The sequence below is a fragment of the Oncorhynchus mykiss genome, chromosome 17 (assembly GCF_057628025.1).
Source record: "Oncorhynchus mykiss isolate SJ-2025 chromosome 17, ASM5762802v1, whole genome shotgun sequence".
NCBI lineage: Eukaryota > Metazoa > Chordata > Actinopteri > Salmoniformes > Salmonidae > Oncorhynchus > Oncorhynchus mykiss.
Window position 1 is genome coordinate 44,317,525 of NC_143038.1, and position 23,254 is coordinate 44,340,778.

Here is a 23,254-nt window from a genome sequence, read left to right on the forward strand (position 1 = left end):
TTCTGTTGCTTATTCTTTAGATGTTTGGCGCTGCTGGTGAACCATTATGTGCAGGCATATTCAGAGTCTTTATGTTGTCTGTAGCTAGGTTTCCATCCAATTTGGCGACAGATTTTCAGGCAAATATTCTAAAATCTGCATAAAAAAACATACTCATTTTCCCATCAGAGTTGTGTTTCCATCAAATTGACTTGTTCACTAAATATGTAGTGCACATAAAAATTACTTTTGCAGTTAAATTACCATGTACCGAATAATAAATACAAGTTAAATGGGTTTTCATCGCATTTTCAACTCTAGGGCTACTGATGGTTTTGTCATAAATGTTCCATAGGTATAGGAAATGTGCCCACTCTGGTATTGGCACATGCACTTTAGACAACAGCTCACAGATACAGTGTGGGTATAGCCTACATGATGAGATTATTATGGACAAAAGTGCAACACGGCAAATAAAATAAAATAAAAAAAGAATTTGTCACGTGCGCCGAATACAACAACCTTACAGTGAAATGCTTACTTACAGGCTCTAACAAATCATGCAAAAAAAGGTGTGTGTTTGTGTGTGTGTGTGTGTGTGTGTGTGTGTGTGTGTGTGTGTGTGTGTGTGTGTGTGTGTGTGTGTGTGTGTGTGTGTGTGTGTGTGTGTGTGTGTGTGTGTCGATCATGTCAATCATCGATCATCATGTTACCAGAATAAGACCCTCAGTATTCACTGAAAGGGGCATCAAGCTCAACACCATGCATTTTCTCCACCCTGTGAAGTTCATCATTATTTAATCTATCACCTAATAAACTGCATGCTTTCCCATGATGTACTTTACTCGCATAAAAATATTAGATGGAAATCTAGTTAATGTCAAGCCATTTTGAGGATGCTGAATTTATATTTTGGGCAAGCGTATGCATGCCTACAGGACTGGTTGTGTTCATGCCACATATAAAAGGGAATACATTTTAAAAGTTAAATCACAAATATTTAGGCTCTATTGAAGCGTTCTAGGTGTGCGAGGAATAGCCGCTCGGATTGGAGAAAAGATAGAGCACACGTTCTGCTTTCGAGAAGAACTGGGCCTGCCAGGAGCTGTTGCCAAATTATTATAGGATGACTTGGGCGAATGATGATCCATAACAGACAGCACATCTAAGTAAAATATCGAATAAAAGTACAAATACAGTCAGACTGGCCTGCTACTATGTCTTTCCGGAAATTATAAACTGTAGAGAGTAGACCCACAAACAACTGATCCAAATGGAATGAAACATCCAAATCACAGGGCTTGTGTGCCATTATTCAAATTAGCATAGAGTAGAATTTTGCAATTATTCATTGCATTGTGGTGTTGTAGGCTAGTCTAAGTAGGATCATTGTATTGTCCCTAAACACTATAAATAGGGGAGCTTTTTGAGCTGCATGTCTCAAGTCTTCACTGTATGTTGGTGTGCAATGTTCCACCTGGCATTTCAGCTTTCTATCAGCTATTCCTATTTGTTATTGTGGATTCAATTGATGTAGCTTTGAATGCTTTTATGTGTGGTATGATTACTAGTTAGCCTATTGCAGATCTGGACAAACGATCCACCAACCAGTATTGTCAACATAGACAGTTAGACTGGTAGACTGTATTGACCTGTGGCATAGTAACAATTAGCGTGCGGAAAGCGTAGTGCACAAGGGACGAAGCAAAACACATTGATATAGGGGAGGCGCATGCAAGCAGATGAGGAAATTTGACATTTGATAGTGCCAATACAATACTGAAATATTCACGGTAACTTGATGCCAGAGCAATGAAACACAGTACAATACAATGAGTGACTATTAAACTGTAAGAAAGTTATTTCTACAGTATTTTACTGTAATTACAAGAGATTAGAGTAAGTAGAATGGCTGTAGCCATTTGCATATTACATCATATTGATGAATACTATTTTTTTTTTTAAACCTCTTGAAACTAGGGGGCACAATTTTCATTTTTGGAAAAATAACATTCCCGAAGTAAACAGGCTATTTTGTCAGGACAAGATGCTAGAATATGCATATAATTGACAGCTTAGGATAGAAAACACTCTAAAGTTTCCAAAACTGTAAAAATATTGTCTGTGAGTATAACAGAACTGATATTGCAGGCGGAAGCTTGAGAAAAATCCTATCAGGAAGTGACTCATGTTTTGAAAGCTCTGCGTTCCGATGCATCCCTATTAAGCAGTGAATGAGCTATCAACCAGATTCCCTTTTCTACGTATTCCCCAATGTGTCTACAGCATTTTGACGTAGTTTCATGCCTTTATGTTGAAGAATGAGTGTAAACGACTACATTGTGTAAGTGTCCGGCTGAGGGCTCTCAGAGTAATTCTTGCATAATAGACAGAGGTAGCTATTTTTCCTCCCGGTCTTACTGAAAAAACAGCTTTCCCGGTTGATATATTATCGAATAGATATTTGAAAAAAACCTTGAGGATGGATTATAAACAACGTTTGCCATGTTTCTGTCGATATTATGGAGCTAATTTGGAATATTTTTCGCCGTTGTCGTGACCGCAATTTCCGGTCTAATTCTCAGCCAAACGTGAAGAACTAACTAGTTATTTCGGCTACAAAAATAATATTTTTGGAAAAAATGAACATTTGCTATCTAACTGGTAGTCTCGTGAGTGAAAACATCCGAAGCTCATCAAAGGTAAAAGATTTAATTTGATTGCTTTTCTGATTTTCGTGACCAGGTTGCCTGCTGCTAGCTAGCCATAATGCTATGCTAGGCTATCGATAAACTTACACAAATGCTTGTCTTGCTTTGGCTGTAAAGCATAATTTCAAAATCTGAGATGACAGGGTGATTAACAAAAGGCTAAGCTGTGTTTCAATATATTTCACTTGTGATTTCATGAATATTAATATTTTCTAGTAATATTTTTTGTCCGTTGCGTTATGCTAGTTAGTGTCAGTTGATGACAATTCTCCCGGATCCGGGAGAGGGAGTTCCAAGAGTTAATGGCCAAGATAAAGCAAAGCAGTGCGACAAAAAACAACAACACAGAGTTACATATGGGATAAACAAAAGGACAGTCAATAACACAATAGAAAAATATATATACAGTGTGTGCAAATGGAGTAAGGAGGTAAGGCAATAAATAGGCCAATAGCAGCGAAGTAATTACAATTTAGCAAATTAACACTGGAGTGATAGATGTGCAGATGATGATGTGCAAGTAGAAATACTGGAGTGCAAAAGAGCAAAAAAAGTCAATAAAAACAATATGGGGATGAGGTAGGTAGTTGGAGGGGCTATTTATAGATAACCCATGGGCTCTGTACAGATGGGCTATGTACAGCTGCAGCGATCGGTAAGCTGCTCAGAAAGAAAGTTAAACTTCAGCGATTTTTGCAATTTGTTCCAGTCATTGGCAGCAGAGAACTGGGAGGAAAGGTGGCCAAATGGGGTGTTGGCTTTGGGGGTGACCCGTGAGATATACATGCTGGAGCACGTGCTACGGGTGGGTGTTGTTATGGTGACCAGTGAGCTGAGAAAAGGTGGAGCTTTACCTAGCAAAGACTTATAGATGACCTGGAGCCAGTGGGTCTGGTGACGAATGTGTGGCGAGGGCCAGCCGACGAGAGCATACAGGTCGCAGTTGTGGGTGGTATATGGGGCTTTGGTGACAAAACCGATGGCACTGTGATCGACTGCATCCAGTTTGCTGAGTAGAGTGTTGGAGGCTATTTTGTAAATGACATCGCCGAAGTCGAGGATCGGTAGGATAGTCAGTTTTATGAGGGTATGTTTGGCAGTGTGAGTGAAGGGGGCTTTGTTGCGAAATAGGAAGCCGATTCTAAATTTAATTTTGGATTGGAGATGCTCACATAGTTAGGGATTAGGTGGGACGCAAATGTCTCAACTGGCCAATTGCCAGGGAAAATGTAGAGCGCCAGATTCAAATAAAATACTATAAAATTCTAACTTTCATTAAATCACACATGTAAGATACTCAATTAAAGCTACACTCGTTGTGAATCCAGCCAACATGTCAGATTTTTTAAATGCTTTTTGGCCTGCACCATCTGCACCAGCAGTAAACAAAGGAGATAGCATATTTCAACCCTGCAGGCGCTACACAAAACGCTGAAATAAAATATAAAACATGCATTACCTTTGACGAGCTTCTTTTGATGACACTCCAATACAGTGGGGCAAAAAAGTATTTAGTCAGCCACCAATTGTGCAAATTCTCCCACTTAAAAAGATGAGAAAGGCCTGTAATTTTCATCATAGGTACACTTCAACTATGACAGACAAAATGAGAAAAAAAATCCAGAAAATCACATTGTAGGATTTTTAATTAATTTATTTGCAAATTATGGTGGAAAATAAGTATTTGGTCAATAAAAAAAGTGTATCTCAATACTTTGTTATATACCCTTTGGCGATGACAGAGGTCAAAAGTTTTCTGTAAGTCTTCACAAGGTTTTCACACACTGTTGCTGGTATTTTGGCCCATTCCTCCATGCAGATCTCCTCTAGAGCAGTGATGTTTTGGGGCTGTTGTTGGGCAACACGGATTTTAAACTCCCTCCAAAGATTTTCTATGGGGTTGAGATCTGTAGACTGGCTAGGCCACTCCAGGACCTTGAAATGCTTCTTACGAAGCCACTCCTTCGTTGCCCGGGCGGTGTGTTTGGGATCATTGTCATGATGAAAGACCCAGCCACGCTTCATCTTCAATGCCCTTGCTAATGGAAGGAGGTTTTCACTCAAAATCTCACGATACATGGCCCCATTCATTCTTTCCTTTACACGGATCAGTCGTCCTGGTCCCTTTGCAGAAAAACAGCCCCAAAGCATGATGTTTCCACCCCCATGCTTCACAGTAGGTATGGTGTACAGGGATCCAGAAAATGATGTCATGGTTTTAGAAGCTTCTGATAGGCTAATTGACATAATTTGAGTCAATTGGAGGTGTACATGTGGATGTATTTCAAGGCCTACCTTCAAACTCAGTGCCTATTTGCATGACATCATAGCAAAATGAAAGGAAATCAGCCAAGACCACAGAAAACAACTGTAGACCTCCAAAAGTCTGGTTCATCCTTGGGAGCAATTTCCAAATGCCTGAAGGTACCACGTTCATCTGTACAAACAATAGTACGCAAGTATAAACACCATGGGACCATGCAGCCGTCATACCGCTCGGGAAGGAGACGTGTTCTGTCTCCTAGAGATGAACGTACTTTGGTGCGAAAAGTGCACATCAATCCCAGAACAACAGCAAAGGACCTTGTGAAGATGCTTGAGGAAACAGGTGCAAAAGTATCTATATCCACAGTAAAACGAGTCCTATATCGACATAACCTGAAAGACCGCTCAGCAAGGAAGAAGCCACGGCTCCAAAACCACCATAAAAAAGTCAGACTACGGTTTGCAACTGCACATGGGGACAAAGATCGTACTTTTTGGAGAAATGTCCTCTGGTCTGATGAAACAAACGTAGAACTGTTTGGCCATAATGACCATCGTTATGTTTGGAGGAAAAAGGGTGAGGCTTGCAAGCCGAAGAACACCATCCCAACCGTGAAGGACGGGGGTGGTAGCATCATGTTGTGGGGGTGCTTTGCTGCAGGAGGGTCTGGTGCACTTCACAAAAGGAAGGAACATTTTGAAGAAGGAAAATTACGTGGATATATTGAAGCAACATCGAAAAACATCAGTCAGGAAGTTAAAGCTTGGTCGCAAATGGGTCTTCCAAATGGACTCCCAAAGTTGTGGCAAAATGGCCCAAGGACAATGCAGTGGCCATCACAAAGCCCTGACCTCAATCCTACAGAAAATTTGTGCGCAGATCTGAAAAAGTGTGTGCAAGCAAGGAGGCCTACAAACCTGACTCATTTACACCAGCTCTGTCAGAAGGAATGGGTCGAAATTCACCCAACTTATTGTGGGAAGCTTGTGGAAGGCTACTTGAAACGTTTGACCCAATTCTGACCCACTGGGATTGTGATGAAAGAATCATTCAATCATTCTCTCTGCTATTATTCTGACATTTTACATAGAATAAAGTGGTGATCCTAACTGACCTAAATGGGAATTTTTACTGCGATTAAATGTCAGGATTTGTGAATTTTTTTGTTTAAATGTACTTGGCTAAGGTGTATGCAAACTTCCGACTTCAACTGTACTTTTGTTTCGAAGTAGATTTGTTTAAGACTGATTTAAGCCCACTGCAGTAAAAAGTTCAAATGTGATAATGAGTGATTCTTTCTCCTTCCACAATATTTCTCCACAATGCACCATCATTTACATAATGCTGCAGTAAATATATAGCAATATAGCAGTACTTTATTGTTGAATTGTATTGAAAATTAAATCAGTAATTACTAACAGTGAATATTCAGGGTTCCAGCCCTGAATGCTGATTGGCTGAAAGCCGTGGTATATCAGACCGTATGCCACGTGTATGACAAAACATTTATTTTACTGCTCTAATTCCGTTGGTAACCAGTTTATAAAGCAAACCTTGCATCGTTCCTAAGAACAGCCCTTAGCCGTGATATATATAGGGCGGTTCTTATATACCACACCCCCTCGTGCCTTATTGCTTAAATATATCACAGCATACCAACTGATAATTAGTGTTTTATATGGCTTTAGGCCTTCTAAACAGACAGTGACTACAAGGCAGACAGATCAAAAGGACATGGCTAGCCACTTAACCATTAAAGGTTTGGGACTTTCTGCTACTCTGATCTGTCCCCTATATATATTTCATTGTTAGGGAACCACTACCACATAAATTGGTACAGCACTCTCACTAACGGGTGCAACAATATAGCCACCTACAAGACATGCCTTAGAATATGCTATTGCGTGAGAAATAATAATACCATACATTAGTGCTGAGCGATTCGTTTTTTTATGAGGTCAGTTCAGTTTCATTTCGATTTCAGATCGATTATAAAAAAATTATCACAGTTTTCGATTTTGCCTAAAAATTGTTTTTACAAGAATTGAATGCTGTAACAACACAGAATAGAACAATTAATACAAGTCCCATGATCGTATTGACTGCCCATTACCTCATCACTTATTTACCATCATTTATTCACATTACCTTACTTTAATAAAATATTTCAGTTGTTGTGAATATCACATTTGTTTTATTTGATGACTTTATTGTTTCATTCTAAGTCATCATCTCATCTCTATAGAGCTGCTGCCTACGCTGTCTGACAAAATCACTATTTTGGTAGTTCTTCAACGTAAATAGGGCATTTATGACTGCTGAACACCAACTATCAATCACTTAGATCATGTATTTTCAGGTAAAGGTACCTCACGAAGCAACTGCTCTCTATTCCTCTCGATCGCACATTCTTCGTTTCTTTTTTACATAGCAGTGGTAAAAGAAACACAGATTAGACAATTAGGCACACAATGGATTTTGGTCATTGTAGTTAATTACCAGGTTTTCTGCACTAAATTATGTAGAATATTGGCCTGTTGGAAACTCACTACTGCATCGCACAGTATGGGCTTGATCTGATTTATCTCTAGAGAAACAGTGTAATGTGTGCATTGAGCTCACAGAAAATTCAAATAATTGAACCGACGTTGGTCAATTAGTTGTTTTAAAAACTGAAAATAACTGAAATTTCAGTTAATTGCTCAGCACTACCCACTAGTGTTCAAAAAGGTTTTGGTGCTCCAAAAATGCAGTATGGTACTGTATTCTGAATTACTATAATGATGTGCGCTGAGAATCAGGAAGCAAGTTCAGGAAGTGAGTGTTTTAATAAATAAATTCAAAATTATACAAAATAAGAAACACAACAGCACACAGACATGACACAGGAACAGAAACAATAACGCCTGGGGAAGGAACAAAAGGGAGTGACATATATAGGGAAGATAATCAGGGAGGTGATGGAGTCCAGGTGAGTCTGATGACGCGCAGATGCGCGTAACGATGGTGACAGGTGTACGCCATAACGAGCAGCCTGGTGACCTAGGGAGCACACGTAACAGTACCCCCTCCCTGACGCGCGGCTCCAGCGGCGACCAAAATGACGATCCCAGGAGCGGACCGGTCACCTCTGCTAAGGCGCGGGAAACCTCTCAGTCCAGCTGAGACACGAGAGCATGGCGACCTAGAGCGCCGGGGAGCATACGTGATGGTACCCCCTCCCCGGCGCATTTCGGCTCCAGCCACAGGACGGCAACCAAAGGGACGATCCCGGGGATCAGGAGAGGACCGGTCACCGCTGCTGATGTACGGGAACCTGTCCCGGCTGGAGCGCGGGAACCTGACAGACCAGCTGAGGCAGGGGAGCCTGGCGATCTGGCTGAGGTATGAAAGCCTGACGAGCCGGTGGAAGTAGGGGAGCCTGGCGATCCGGCGAAGGCATGAAAGGCTGATGAGCCGACGGAGGCAGGGGATCCTGGCGATCTGTCTGAGGCATGAGAAGCTGTAGCGGCTCCCGGACCCGACGTCATTCCCACCGAAACAAAAACAAAAAAACACTCCCTGATGCTTCCCTTAGGTGAGGCGTTATTCTATAATGATGTGCGCTGAGAGTTGGGAAGCAAGTTCAGGGAGTGAGTGTTTTGATAAATAAACACAAAAGTACACAAAATAAAAAACACGAATAACACACAGACATGACACAGGAACAAAAACAATAATGCCTGGGGAAGGAACCAAAGGGAGTGACATATATAGGGAAGGTAATCAGGGAAGTGATGGAGTCCAGGTGAGTCTGATGACGCACAGGTGCGCGTAACGATGGTGACAGGTGTGCGCCATTACGAGCAACCTGGTGACCTAGAGGCCGGAGAGGGAGCACACATGACAATTACAGTAAATTACTGGCAGCAATTTGCCAGTAAGTTACTGTAAAGTTTCAGGACAAGGTTTGTAGAATTACTATAATACAATATATTAACATATTCTGTGCGGTACAGCATTCTCACTCAAGGGTGCAACAAATAAAGTCTCTTACAAAGCTTGCCTTAAATATGTTAATGACACAGACTATCTTTCCCCGCTCACAACATTTTCCCACAATGCACCATTTACAGTATTTTACTGTGCAGTCTACAGTGTTTTAGTGTTTTAATTATAGAAAGGTCATACAGTGTGCTGTAAAACAAATGGATAGTATTTTACTGTGCATTATACGGTATTCTACTGTATCCAGTTATACAGTATCGTACTATTGATTAATATACTGTATTTAGTGATAAAATTACAAAAACAGTTAACAGTGTGGGTAAGCCTGTGTGGAGCTTCCAATGGCGTCACAGGCCCTCGCCTCCACACTACCTCCCAATCTGTGTCTGTGGAACACCATGACACCCACTGGCAAGTCCCTGGGCCAGATCCACCCACAGATCACATCGGACTCTGAGACACACCAACACCACCATGCGTCTGGCAGGCTGCAGCAGCACCAACCTTCTCATTGTGACCAGTCCAGTCCAGACTCCCAGACCCAAACTCCCAAGTCTCATACCTCCAGTGGGGTGGAGGCAGCCATGTTCCGGTGCATCTCCATGGTAATGGCGACCTTTAGCAGGGGATTGTGAGGTGTCCTGTGGCCTGCCCATCTCCCTGGAGGCTTCACACACATCAGACGTGACCACCTGGGGGTTCACACGGGGAGGTCAGATACAGTGACCTTTCACACGGCCTGGACGGCCCAGACATGGCCTCTAGTCTGACTCATCAGGATTATACAGGGAGTGCAGGACAGACAGACATAAGAGGAGAGGGCTGAGGAGCCAAAGGCTGCAGAGTAGTAGGACATGCAGCTCGTGTGAACGCTGCCCACACACACTCAATACTCACTTTACCTGCATATCTCTGAATAACATCATTTCAACCAATGACTGGCTGCTACACTTCATCCATCACCATTGTCTGTCTGGCTCAATTTGACAGCCTATTAGGAGCACAGGAAATCATTGTTTATGTGGCCATCACTCGGTGTTTATGAATTAGACACCGCAGTCCGCACCACAATATGAGCCTTTGCAGGAATTACAGTAGCGGTAATTGTGATGACAGTACAGTGTGTTTGCCAAGTGCTGTTCCACAAACCCAAAGTGCTTAAAAATACATGAATGATAAAGGAAGTGCAATACAAGGGAAGATTAGCCTTAATAATGCAGGGCTAGTTTGCTCAGCACACAAAAAGGAAGGCTGAACAAAACACTCAATAAAGCACAGACAGTAGTGTCAGAGTGAAGGGAATGACAGATTCACACTCCCTGGGACCCTATGTAGAGCGGTCCAAGACAAGTTCAATCAGTCCTAATAGACTGGGTCTTGTTCATCAGACAGACACCGACAGGCCCACCGGCTCAGCACTACAACACAGAAAGTGAGAAAGCGCTCCTTCAGCAGCACAAACAAAGCACAAACAGATCAGTTACCAGGCTACCCCCTTCCCCCTCTGAGACTGTGTGTAGTCTAAGTACAGGGTAGAGGTCGTGTGGTTCAAAAAAGTGTTATCCAAAGGCAGGGGGCACCGTCAGGCAGGCAGGTGGGTCTATTCAACCCGCTGATAGATTCCGTGAAGCCACTGTGGGAGAAGCTGGGGCAACCCTAAGAACAGAAACGGGTCATAGCAGCTCTATAAATTAGCACAGGACAAGGGCATGCTCCCTGAGAGGAGACAGAAGATAGTCTTTACCAAAATTATACCTCGTTCATTAAGCCTACGTAGGTTGCATGTTCTTTTCATCCCATACCTCCTCGCAGGCCCTATGAGGTATTTATGTTTGTTTTGGAGGAATACACAGAACAATAGATTGGAGTTAGTAATAGCACATTGCTGTATTCAGTCTATTTTCTAAATGAATTACTTGTAGTGGAGTCTCCAATTCTGCTCTGGTGTTTAGAAAACGGCTGATCAGTGCATGAACGCCGCAGTCGCTGGATCCCCTCTCTCAGCACGAAACTCATCATTAAGGAGTAGTTCAAATATTGCTCAAATCATGAGCACCTTTTCAACTATCGGGATTCCCGGCGATGTCATCAGTATCTGCAATTAAGCACTGTGACGCACTCACTAAGGCACCCCAGAGAGTGAGCCTTCCCAAGCTTTCTACATACCTTCATGACATACTTTTATCCTGACATATGGGCATATCTCATGCAGAGAGCAAACCCTCCCCCTCTGGGTAGAATGGTCCAATCTATTATTCATCCAGCCCTCCCTGTCTCCCAAGCAGCATAGGATGAAGTCATTCTGCCTATGAAGCAGAGGAGAGGGAAGGAAGCCACCACAGTAACTGGCTGGACCCCAGCATACTGAAGTACCCCCACTGGAGGAAATATCCATGCAGGCTGCACTGATTAAATCTGCTATTTTAATAATGCCTTGGACCCTAATTGAAATCCATTGGTGGTCTGTGGATGCCCAGAAGGTATAATGCCATGTGTGATGACACGCCTGTTATACTACTGTGGGCTAGCCAGAAGGTAACTACAGTACAATCATTGAGTATGGGGAGGTATCACCTTAGGCTAGAGAAGTTCCTCTGACAGAGCTTGGAGTTGGCTGATGTGTGTATGTGAGCATGTAAATATGGGTGATTGTGTGTAGAGTGTGCAAGTGAATGTCCACAATTATCTATGACATGCACGCACGCACACACTCTCTCTCTCCCAGTCTGGGTGCTACGGAGCATCTCCTCTCACAAGGCAGTGGCTTTATTAAGTCCCAATAAACGTGGGCCCAATTAGTCAGACAGGTCACTCAAGATTGACTTTGAAATTGGACGTCCATCCATGTCCCAAGGAAGTCGGGAGATGCCTTCAAAACCTGCAACTAGGGGCAACGTTGAGCGCTATTAACATCAAATAAGCTTGGATTTTGCTAGGGCAAATTGGTCAAACCGTGAGATCTTGTTGCAATTAGTAGGCCTTTCATCACGTCAGTGTGAGGAGCTCGCCTTGCTTCACCTCACCAGTCAACCGTTACTGATACTATTGTTACTACTACTGAGAGTAATCATGATGTCACTAGTCATCCTGTCAGCCCGTCCTCCTCAACCCAACATCTGCGGCGTGTTTGCATCTGACAGGCCCACTGCTGGAGTTTGAATTACCAGGGAAGAGAGGAGCTCCTCCAAATGAGATCAGCCAAGCATACGGGCAAACAGGTAAACAGATCTGGCATGCGGAACCCATACTCATTAAAGCTACTGTGTTAACATCTCACTAAACATGGAGCACCGTAATTGCATGCCAGTACTTTAAATAAAGAGAGAAAATTATATGATCATCAATCATTGTGTCCCTTTCTCTATTCTATGGAGTGAAACGACAGCTATCTGGACTGTAACATATATTTATAGAACAGTCAGTGCATCAGTATTTACCAAGCATGGATTGCTCAAAACCTGAGACTGGGAGATACTAAATAAACCAGGAGCAATTCAGAATTAAAAAAAAACGTATCACCTTTAGAAAGTATCTTTAGCAAAAATCTAGAAAACTCTCAGTACCCATATCAGCAACCATAGTTAAGATCCAAGTTCGAGCCTATAGAATAGAGCAACATAAACAAATATCGTTAGAGTGTAGAGTCAGTGCTGTACCTGTATGGAGACGTCGCTGTAGGAGCCTCCTATCACCCCAGAGATGGCCAGAGGGACGTCGTCATGGATGGCGTAGGAGCCATCAGGGCAGGTGTACTCGCTATCATCCACCTTGGTGAGGGAGGCACGGACAAACTCCAGGGACTGCTCCAGGGCGTAGGTATCCTTAGAGCAGGTGTCCAGGATGTGGGCTCCCAGCCGTATCCCCGGCAATAGGCGCTCGTCCTTGTTGATCTCGTCCAGGGCTAACAACATGGCCTCCAATCTCTGGATCCCTCTCTGAGCGTTGATTTTCCCACAGTCCTCGGCACCCTCGCCCTTCTGGTGCACAGGGAACAGCCCTCCTATGATCAGGTCCCCGTCCACTGTGATCTCCCTCTTGGTGTCCATATTGAAGCCTGACATGGGGAGACCCAGTGGGGCTTGGGCCAGGAGGGACACACACACACACAACAGGCTGAGGTGGGAGAGGTGGAGGTGGAGGGGTCGGGGCAGGGTGTACAGCCCCAACCCAGTAGACCTCCCTGGTGACATGGCCCTGGGCCCTGGGTGAGTCTGATCACTGCTGTCGGGTGTTTCTCTTCCTCTGGTTCTCTCTGTTCTCTCTGGAGCTGGGGAGGGTACAGTAGGCTAGCAAGGAACAGAGCAGCGTGGCACGGCGGCACCAGATCTCAAAGAGCCAGTGTTTTTGTCCTGGCTGAGGCCATCTCCTGCATCAGGTTCTGGAGAGTACAGCCTGTGGATCAAACAGAGGGGGAGTCAGTCAATGCTACAATACAACGAGACCTTTGTTTCACACACATACATTCCAAGAAAATCAAGGTGCCTGGGACACATTCTCATTTCCATATACATCATCTTTACGAGACAGTAAAATGTGTGTTGTATGATTCCAATCCCAGTAAAATTAGTGTTGCAAGATTCCAGTAAAATTTGTGTTGTATGATTGCAGTGAAATTAGTGTTATATGATTCCAGTAAAATTAGTGTTGTATGATTCCAGTGAAATTAGTGTTGTATGATTCCAGTAAAATGTGTGTTGCATGATTCCAGTGAAATGTGTGCCATGTGATTCCAGTGAAACTAGTGTTGTATGATTCCAGTAAAATTAGTGTTGTATGATTCCAGTGAAATTTGTGTTGTATGATTCCAGTGAAATTAGTGTTGTATGATTCCAGTAAAATGTGTGTTGTATGATTCCAGTGAAATGTGTGCCATGTGATTCAAGTGAAATTAATGTTGTATGATTGCAGTGAAATTAGTGTTGTATGATTCCAGTGAAATTTGTGTTGTATGATTGCAGTGAAATTAGTGTTGTATGATTCCAGTGAAATTATTATCTTATGATTCCAGCTAAATTTGTGTTGATAATAACTGCTGCATGATGCAGAGATAGTCACTGGATAATGACACATTGACATTAAAGTGATAATAGAACATTTCTAATAGTTACACATGTACAATACTACATAGGCTAATGTATATTAACTTACTACTTCCATTCTCTTGTGACATGCAACTATATTCATAATGCAGCATGCTGGCCCTTTTCCCATTCTACATATTTAATATTCAACAACATATCTTTTTTTAAATGACTAGGGGTCTGTCAAGTCATATAGCAAGATAATGTGACATAATCATCGGTTTCAAAGCCAGAAGGCGACTATACAAATAGGAAATACCACTAAACATGCTGATGTAGGATGCGACAGAAGTCCCTGGTTTTACATATAGTACCCTATATTAGGAAGAAATGTTGTTCTAGTTTCTTTGCACAGGTGTATAACATGCATATATAGGGTGTGTGATGTGAGAGTGAGTGAGAACAGTGGAGGACGCTGGCTGGATTCTCCAGAGTGTTTTCTCATGTCTGAGTTCTTAAGCAGCTCGCTAGCGACCGACCGCATCACTCCCCCATGGTGAATGGCTTCCTCTGGAATAGAATGTGTTTGTCTTCAACTGTGCCTGAGGGGCCATGTGACTGTTCTGGTGCGAAACTCTCTCCATCTCTCCATTTCTAATCTTCCTCGCTTTCTCTCTCTCTTTCCCTCTCTCCATCTAGTTTCCTGTTTGACCGCATGCCTCTCATTGCAGGGAAACGAGTCCACAGCTGTTTGTTGCACACGCAGGCAAGCACGCACACACACACACACACACACACACACACACAGATGCACGCACAAACGCAAATTGTATAAAAAGGTATCCCTTGGGGAACACTGTCAAAGCAAATGATGCAAATGAGACAGATTTATCAAACACAAACACATACATTGTCATACACACACTCACAAAGAGCTGTTGAAATGTCCCTGCAGCAGTAGCTGAAGACTTATTTCCCCCTGATGGATTGAATCTAAACACTGTTTCTACTGCATGAGATTATTCCTACTTCCTGCAGACAATTTTGCATAAATATCATGATATTTACATTGAGAAAGTACTGTAGTGGCAAATTTATAACAACCACAATGACAGTGTTATTACAGTTTCAGTTCTTTCTATTTTTGTCCAACTGAAACCAATGAAAACCAAGACTGCATTCAAATAAATGTAACCAATAGTTGCACAGAGAGGCTGGACTGAGGGCTTGTAGGCCTGTTGTAAGGCAGGTCCTCACCAGACATCACCGGCAACAACGTCGCCTATTGGCACAAACCCACCGTTGCTGGACCAGACAGGACTGGCAAAAAAGTGCTCTTCATGTTCATACAAATATTTACATTTGTTAAGTTCGCTGAAAATAAACGCAGTTGACAGTGAGAGGACGTTTATTTTTCGCTTTGTTCATATCCCTACTAATTACTAACGTTTCCCCAATTCAACTCAAAGGTGAACTGGTTGACCATGCTGATCCAAATTCTTATGTCCACTGTCCCTCCCCTCTGGTCAGTAGGGAGGCAGAGCCAGACCCTGGTTGCATCCCAAATGGCTATTCCATACATAGTGCACTACTTTTGACCAGAGCCCTATGGACCCAGGTCAAAAGTAGTGCACTAGGGAATAGCCTTCCATTTGGGAGGCAACCCCTGTAGAGCAGCAAGGCCCTGGGTGTGGAGCTGTGTGAGGACCCGGACCCAGAGTGGTTCCAGTAGAGATGGATGGATGGGGCCAGAGGAGGGGCAGCAGCCAGCATCATGTCACTCTTCTCCTCCATCCTCCCCTGGGTTTCATTAGCCACACTACAGAGGAGGGAAGGGAGCAGTTTATTGGAGCAGGATATTGAGCCAGTATCATCTGCATGAGCCACTGCCACAAGCTGCCTCTGCCAGTCAAATCCGCTCACTGAGAAAGCTGGAGATTATGAAAATGAGTCATAAAAAAGTCAGTCTGGCTTTGTACACATTCCATTTGGATTTCTCAAAGTGTTTCCTTGTTTTGAGGGTCTGGGAGAACGCTATTGAGTTGAAGTACTCTTTCATGTTATCCATCACTATGGCCATCGACCATCTCATGTTGCATACGGCTCTGTATGGCAGGATATTTACTATCTAAATTAAGTAGAGTACCATTTTCTGAAATCCAAAAATCTAAAAGTGCAGTTTTTCAGTCATTGCTGTAGATTTTCTCTGCTCGCCTGTGTTTGCGTGCGAAAGTGTGTCTGTGTGTGTGTGTGTGTGGGTGTGTGTGCGTGTGCGTGTGCGTGTGCGTGTGCGTGTGTGTGTGTGCAAGTCCACTCAGAGATATATATGCTCATCTCACCGACACACATTCTCCCACCTCTCTATACTCTTTGTTTCCATGGAAACTTGCCCAGAGACATGAAGGGTTGGGACGAGGCGGGCGAGGCCGAGGAGAGGACAAGTGGACCAATCTGACCATAGAGTAACGTCCTGTGGGAGCACTGGGAAAGAAGCCTGCTGTAAACTGGCCCCATCCTCTCACTCGCACACACATTCATCCACTACATCCATCAACCAATGCATGGCTCTATTTCACACTTTACTGCCAGGTATTCTATTCTACCTGTAACTTACAAATAAATCACCAGCCTATCTTCAATTCACCAATACACCCTAACCGTCAATGTTATATCTGCTCTGCAGATACTTTAGAGGCAAATGCCTGTGGGTTTTGTGGATGTATGTATGCTAGAAGTGACACGTTGCATTTTATTTTACAGCACCTCTCTGCTGCAGTGTTTTGTGGGCTGACAGGTCTTTTTTTCTCCAATACCAAATGAGAGTGGGAATGTCAGGCGTTTGGCTTAGCCCCGGAGAGTCAGATAAACACAGTGAAACTGTACAGAAACCTCTCCACACAACCACTGTCTGACAGCTAAAGATAATGCGTATAATGCCATGTCTTCTTTACGGTCAACAGGCTTACAATGATTTCCCCGTCCAAAATTGTTTTTGTACACTGCTGCTACTCGCTATTTATTATCTATGCATAGTCACTTTACCCCTACTTCTATGTACATATTACCTCAATTACCTCGACTAACCTGTACCCCCGTAAATTGACTCGTTACCAGTAAGCCCTGTATATAGTCTTGTTATTGCTATTTTATTGTGTTACTTAATTTTACTTTATTTTATTTAGTAAATCTATTTTTTTAACTCTAATTTATTAAAACTGCATTGTTGGTTAAGAGCTTGTAAGTAAGCATTTCACAGTAAGGTCTACACCTGTTGTATTCAGCACATGTGACAAATACAATTTGATTTGTATTAACTTCAAAGAGCACCCAGCCTCATTTCATCCTCTCTCCTCCCATGCAGCCATCTCCCTTCTCTTCCCTCTAGTTTCTGCTTTCCGCTTCACCAGATGGCCTTTTTAATTCAAGTGTGTGGAGACTGCCAGACTCTTACACTCTACAAGCCAGGTGGTGTGAAGGAATGGGAAGGTTTTGGAAAGCAGGCAAGGATGGAAGAGGGGGGAGGAGAAGGAGGGAGGGCGGAGAAGAAGGAGGGAGGGCGGAGAAGAAGGAGGGAGGGCGGAGAAGAGGAAAGAGGGGGAAGAGCTTCACAAGGTGTTATTTTGTCTCCGTTTTTTCAATCACCTCCTCAGGCAGGAGTGGAGAGCTGCAGTATTAACATGATAATAGGAAGGCAGGTAGGCTGGGGAGTGGGCATCTATATGCAGGCTGGAGCCCAGGGAAGACCAGGGAGGAGATTCCCTGTGGAATAATTGCCTGGGAGCACAACACCAACAGGAGAGGAGAGAGGAGGGTGATGGGAGCCAGGCTTCCCCCAAAATCAAATTTCCAGCTAACAATGAGAGTGGGCCTGGGTGGAGGAAGACTTGGGAATGGTCTGCTAATGGGAAAGGGAGGGGTCATTGAGTGCTCTGAGCTCTCACATCACCCAACCCAAACAATCCATCAACCTCCTGCCCTGCAATCAGAGCACCACCTGTGGCAACCCCCTTTTTAAAGCAGCAATCTTTAATTCCCAATTCCCATACAACTAGATTTGAGTAATGGATTTATAAGTATGTATGAAAAATATAACCCAGTTATCACAGAAGAAACATGCTTCACGTCAAGAAATAATTTATTGTCATGACACACGCTAACACTGGCAAGTCCACTTCACACCGTTCCAAATGTGATGCCACGCTGTGCCAAGTCTAGCCAGACAGTAATTAATCTGAAGACAATGAGTGGTGAAATCACAATTTCCATCCCCCTAATCTGGCCATGGTAGTGCAATGAGAGAACTACCTTTGCAGTCAGTGGCAGCCTGACAAATATGTCTTTCATTTGGGGCTCCCCCTCAGATATCTCTGCCTAACTCTGTGTCTAACATCTCTCTCTGTCTCTCTCTATCAACTCATTTAGTGGCAGTATAGGGTAGATAGATATCGGGGTGTGGGGGGGGGGGGGTCTGACAGGATGTGAGCTGGCAACCGGGGGGTTGGTGGTATCAAATCCTAGATGCCATTGCCCCCCGCACCTCTCCAATAGCTGTATGTGTGTATTTGTGTCTTTTGGAGGGGTTGGGTTAAAAGCAGAAGTCACATTTCGGTTGGACCTTTGTGTACAATTGACCAATAAAGTGATCTTAATCTTTAATTATAATCTTATAACCCATTCAGAACTCGCTACAGGTTTGATCATACCTGTTATAGATTGAAAACCACTTCCTCTCTCTCTTTGACAGATTGTGGACTTCAACTTGCCCAGGAAGGCGATCAACTTCAGTGCTAAAAAGTTGTTTAACAAATAAAGTTTCTTCAGGAGCGTTTTCATTCATTTTTATCATGAAGTAACACTTCAACTGCAGAGGAATAACCAGTTAAATCAAGTTCCATGAATCCATGCCTGGGAGATTGACTGGATCAATGATAACCACTGAGGTTGCTGAGGCAAAAAGACAAACCCATCTCCGTAAATGAAGAGCACTGAACTTTCCAAATAAGGTCACTGATACCAAACAAATTAAGGGGAAAAGCGGTAATTGAAGTTTAAACGATAGCAGCCCAGGAAATCTAAGGCCGGTGCTGAATAACAGAGTGGACACATACAGCAATTAAGAAGATGTCTACCAAATCACGCACTTACTCAATCTCACACCACCATGGTTCATCTCCTCATCATTGAGCTGACAGTAGACCAAGAAGTCCAGACTTTTCAGCTATTGAACAAAGAATATGTTTGGATTTGGTCATGTGTGTCTGTCATTACTAGCTTTCTCTGCTTCTCAGCTCCTCCCTTACAGTAACTCCATCCCTGGCATTCTCTGCACCTGTGTGAGAGAGGGAATCCCCTGGTACAGTTCCATAGTTTCTCCCCTTCCCAGGGGCCTGATTCCACCTCACTGTGTACTACCTCATTTAAGATTCCTCACCTCTCTGTGTTCTCTGTGTCAGTGAGCTCATTACAGGCAGAACTGTGATTGGCCCAGACAGGGTGATGGAGGCATGGTGTTTATGTTTTAGGGGCTGCGTTAGGTTTTCTGTGGGTCTTTCCATTATTCATCACACACACCGTCAATGACAAGAAAGAAACAAGTGTGGACCCCCCTGATCCTAAACTGAAACCTGGGACATGCTTTCATTCTGTCTTGTTATCTCTCAAACACACATTTTACTCACGTGCACAAATACATACATCCCCAATACAGATAGACACAAACTGTACACACAAAAACACATACATCCCCAATACAAATGTTATATGTGCTGCAGGGAACACAGATTCTCACAACATAAACCAAATAACCTTCAGTGAGACAGATGCATGGCTGAACACACATTGTCCCTGGTCCTACATAGCAACCTCAGGGATCCTTGACTGTCCCCAGGCCTCTCTATTAGCTCTACAGGTATACCAGTCCAGGGACACACACAACATCTGCTGCATACTGCTCTAGTTGCATTATTATGGAAACACAAAAATGCCTGGAAGCATAACTCACACGTGAAACAATGTCCTAGAAGATGTTCAGGCATTTATCTGATCGGCAAGTGATTTTTAATCAACTAATGATTTAGTTGTTTAAAGAGTTCCAGACTATTTTGTCAAGCTCATACATCAAACATGGATTCAAGTTTATATTGCAGTCAATGAGCGATGTCATAAACCAGATAGTATGGGAGCTGGATGCAGAGTATACATGTAGGTATAGAAGCACTGTGTGTGTGTGTGTGTGTGTGTGTGTGTGTGTGTGTGTGTGTGTGTGTGTGTGTGTGTGTGTGTGTGTGTGTGTGTGTGTGTGTGTGTGTGTGTGTGTGTGTGTGTGTGTGTGTGTGTGTGCGTGTGTGTGTGTGTGTGTGTGTGTGTGTGTGAATTAAAATGAGATCGGTAGCCTAAGAGGCCAAAAGGAGGTGTAAGTAATTAAGCTGTCCTGTTTGATAGGACCACAGCCATTCATCATCCAGCTTTTTAATCACAGATGACGGCTAGCTAATAAAACCCAAATGATGAATAAGAGACCTGGGTGACACTGAGATATCTTATCAGGCATTTGAGTTGTCTTAGCTACTTTGGTTTCCCCATAGAATTAGAAATTAGAATGTAATAGGATCTCTATGGTTTCCCTCTATACTGTATATCAGTTCATGCTCTAACAAAATGATAAAACAGATCCACCCATGTACATTCACACTGAAGTTGACTGGATTCTATAAATCATTTTCTATACAGTAGATCCATATATTAGACCGTGCTCAATGCATCTGGTGAATGGTGGTGGCATACTTCAAGCTGCGGTGGCTTCAGGAAAGGTGAACTGGTGTAAGGTGCTCCCGTCCATCTATACAGCACTTCATAGTCACCCGACCTCCGTGGCCCGGTGCTGGGGGCGCTTGTGTTCTTAGCGGATAAGGAGCATCTTAACACGCTGGGTGCTCAGCGAAAACACTGCTCCGCCATGCTCTGAGATACTTTGAGAAACAGCTACTCTGAAAACACCCAGGGGGATTAACATGATTCCACCCCTCCCCCGTGTGCGCACTTAGCCGTGGGCCACTGCCCACTCTGCACCACACTGATACAGGTGAGCTGGATTCCATTAGGACTAAAGAGATGGGTGCACAAAGAGTGGCTCGTCTCCTCCTCCTGTTCCTGTTTCTGCTCGGATCTCCAGATGCGAAGAGAAGAGCATATTCCTCTTCAGCCACATCTTGAATTATTTACCCTAATCAACATCTCTGCAGTCTGGGTCTGAGTGCTGCCATGGGCTCGCCATTGTTTTACAAGATAATTTGCTCAAAGAAAGACACCAAGATGCATCGCGGTTGTGATAAGGCTTCTTCTCCCCCTTCTCCCCCTTTTAGGAAACATCACAATTTGACCAACTGTATGATCTATGGGAAATGCAACTTGATTTTGAGTCTCATCAATTATCATTAAATATCAGATGAAATAAAAATAAAAGCATTATAGACATAGATGTTGAATGATGGAAATACAGTCAAATATATCATGGATGAGGAGTCCCTTTGGGATTCTCTCATGGATTAGTGTCTCTACTAAATTTGCTCAAAGATCTAAACAGATAAAGATTATTAGGTTGGTGGTATGATCTCATTTGTCTACTATTACAACCAAGTAACCCTATTCTACAGACATTGCATTCACAAAAAAAATCCTTAATGTATATAACCTGTCAATCAAACAAAAGATGTACGAATAATTCTAGACATTATAAGAGGTGTGTCAAAACGAAGTAGGAATAGAATGGGATTAGCCTGATACACTAATCCAGTAGTTTGTATATTGTCATTATCAATCGTTATCTCTTCTATGTCTGTAACAAAGCTTTGTTGCATTGATATAGTCGTACAAATACATCCACATGGTCGTAATCCTGCATGCAGAATGCACGCTGCTGTTGCTGGGAACAAATGTACACAAATAACAAAAGCTCTTACCTGTCAAATGAATCTCACTTCAAAGCGATTCCAAATCGGATAGGTTACACAGATTAGGTCGTGCACTTCATATCCTTGGTGAAGCTTTTGATAAATCTCGTGTTATTCAGCCGAATAAACAATTGGTGGATACTCACGATGAAGGAAGACAGGACTAGGACCGAGAGTGAATGAAGTTTTCGCGCCTCAGAGCTGCGGCGCGCATGAGTAAGTGTCCTTGGTGCTGAAAAAGATTCGGACTAGCGCGCGGATTCCTTTAGATTTTATCCCGTGGCCAGGGTTAAAAAGTACACATTTTACATACCTCAGGCACTAATTTAACAAAATACTTACTTCAGATTACTAACAGCGCGTCGACCTTCTAAACTCGGCTGTGCAACAGATCTATTTGATAACTATTGAGATAGCGCAGTTATCAATTAGCCTGCCTGGAGATGAGAAGACGGTTGAGAAGAAAATGTTTTTCCGGGTGCCCGAGATTTTTTGGTGTCAAATCATTATTTCCCATGCATATCCTAGTTTTACAAAACACAGAAGTCCTCAGGCCATCATGTGAACTGATCTGTCATATTGACACCCAGAAGAGGACAGACCGAACGCCTGTGGATGATAGTGACTCCAAAGAGGTGTGTCTGTGGGCTAACCAGCCTGCATGTTGTGAACGACCACTCTGCAAACAATAAAGGTATTGATTTTGATCTGTGCATTAAGAAATTGGCCATAGTCTTTCTCACATGTTTAAGATGAACTGTTATAATTTATAATAGACTCAAAGTAAATTCAAAGTAATAGTCCATTAATATTAATGCAATGATAAGAATAAGAAGACAAATTCTCTATTATCCTAATGCTCTATTATACTTTTCTGTTTTTGAGAGCTGTTGTTTAGGTTGCACTGAGCGTGCAAATGTGGAGAAGCTCAGGGAATCGTCTTGATTTTGTTTAATCGGGAAAGCACAACCTGTAACAGCAGCTCTTTGGCTACTGCTTAGCTGCATTGCCGCGAGGTCTATATATGTTCTATTTCCAGTCCACACACAAGTTCTGACATGGCAGCGCAGGCGAGTGAGAGCGCGAGGTGGCTCCCAGGTGTTAAACCTGTGCGTGCTGGAAGTGGACTCGAGATCACCACTGCCAAAACCAACATCACACAGTCATGGAGGGTCTATCAACTGATTTAGTCATCCATATCCACACTTCCGCTGGAATGGGATTAATAATTAACAACATAGGGAAGGCCATATCTTCATGTCCTCAAAACACTAAATATACCCCATGTGGGTTTCACTATTAATTACATCAGTTGTCAAAGCAGTGTGTTACCCCATCTTC

At 43.1% G+C, this 23,254-nt stretch overlaps 1 protein-coding gene across 1 annotated transcript in view; it reads right to left on the reverse strand.

Annotated features, from left to right (window-relative positions):
* The window catches only part of LOC110494268 (metabotropic glutamate receptor 2), a 63,084-nt gene extending 40,041 nt beyond the window's left edge, over window positions 1–23,043 (reverse strand). Inside the window, exons 1-2 of the mRNA XM_021569208.3 lie at window positions 21,923–23,043; window positions 12,600–13,335 (exon numbers count right to left, since the gene is read on the reverse strand). Of these exons, the coding sequence (XP_021424883.2) occupies window positions 12,600–13,133 (534 nt within the window). The 5' untranslated portion in view covers window positions 13,134–13,335; window positions 21,923–23,043. The remainder of the gene's footprint in view (window positions 1–12,599; window positions 13,336–21,922) is intronic.
* Window positions 23,044–23,254: the final 211 nt, after the last annotated feature.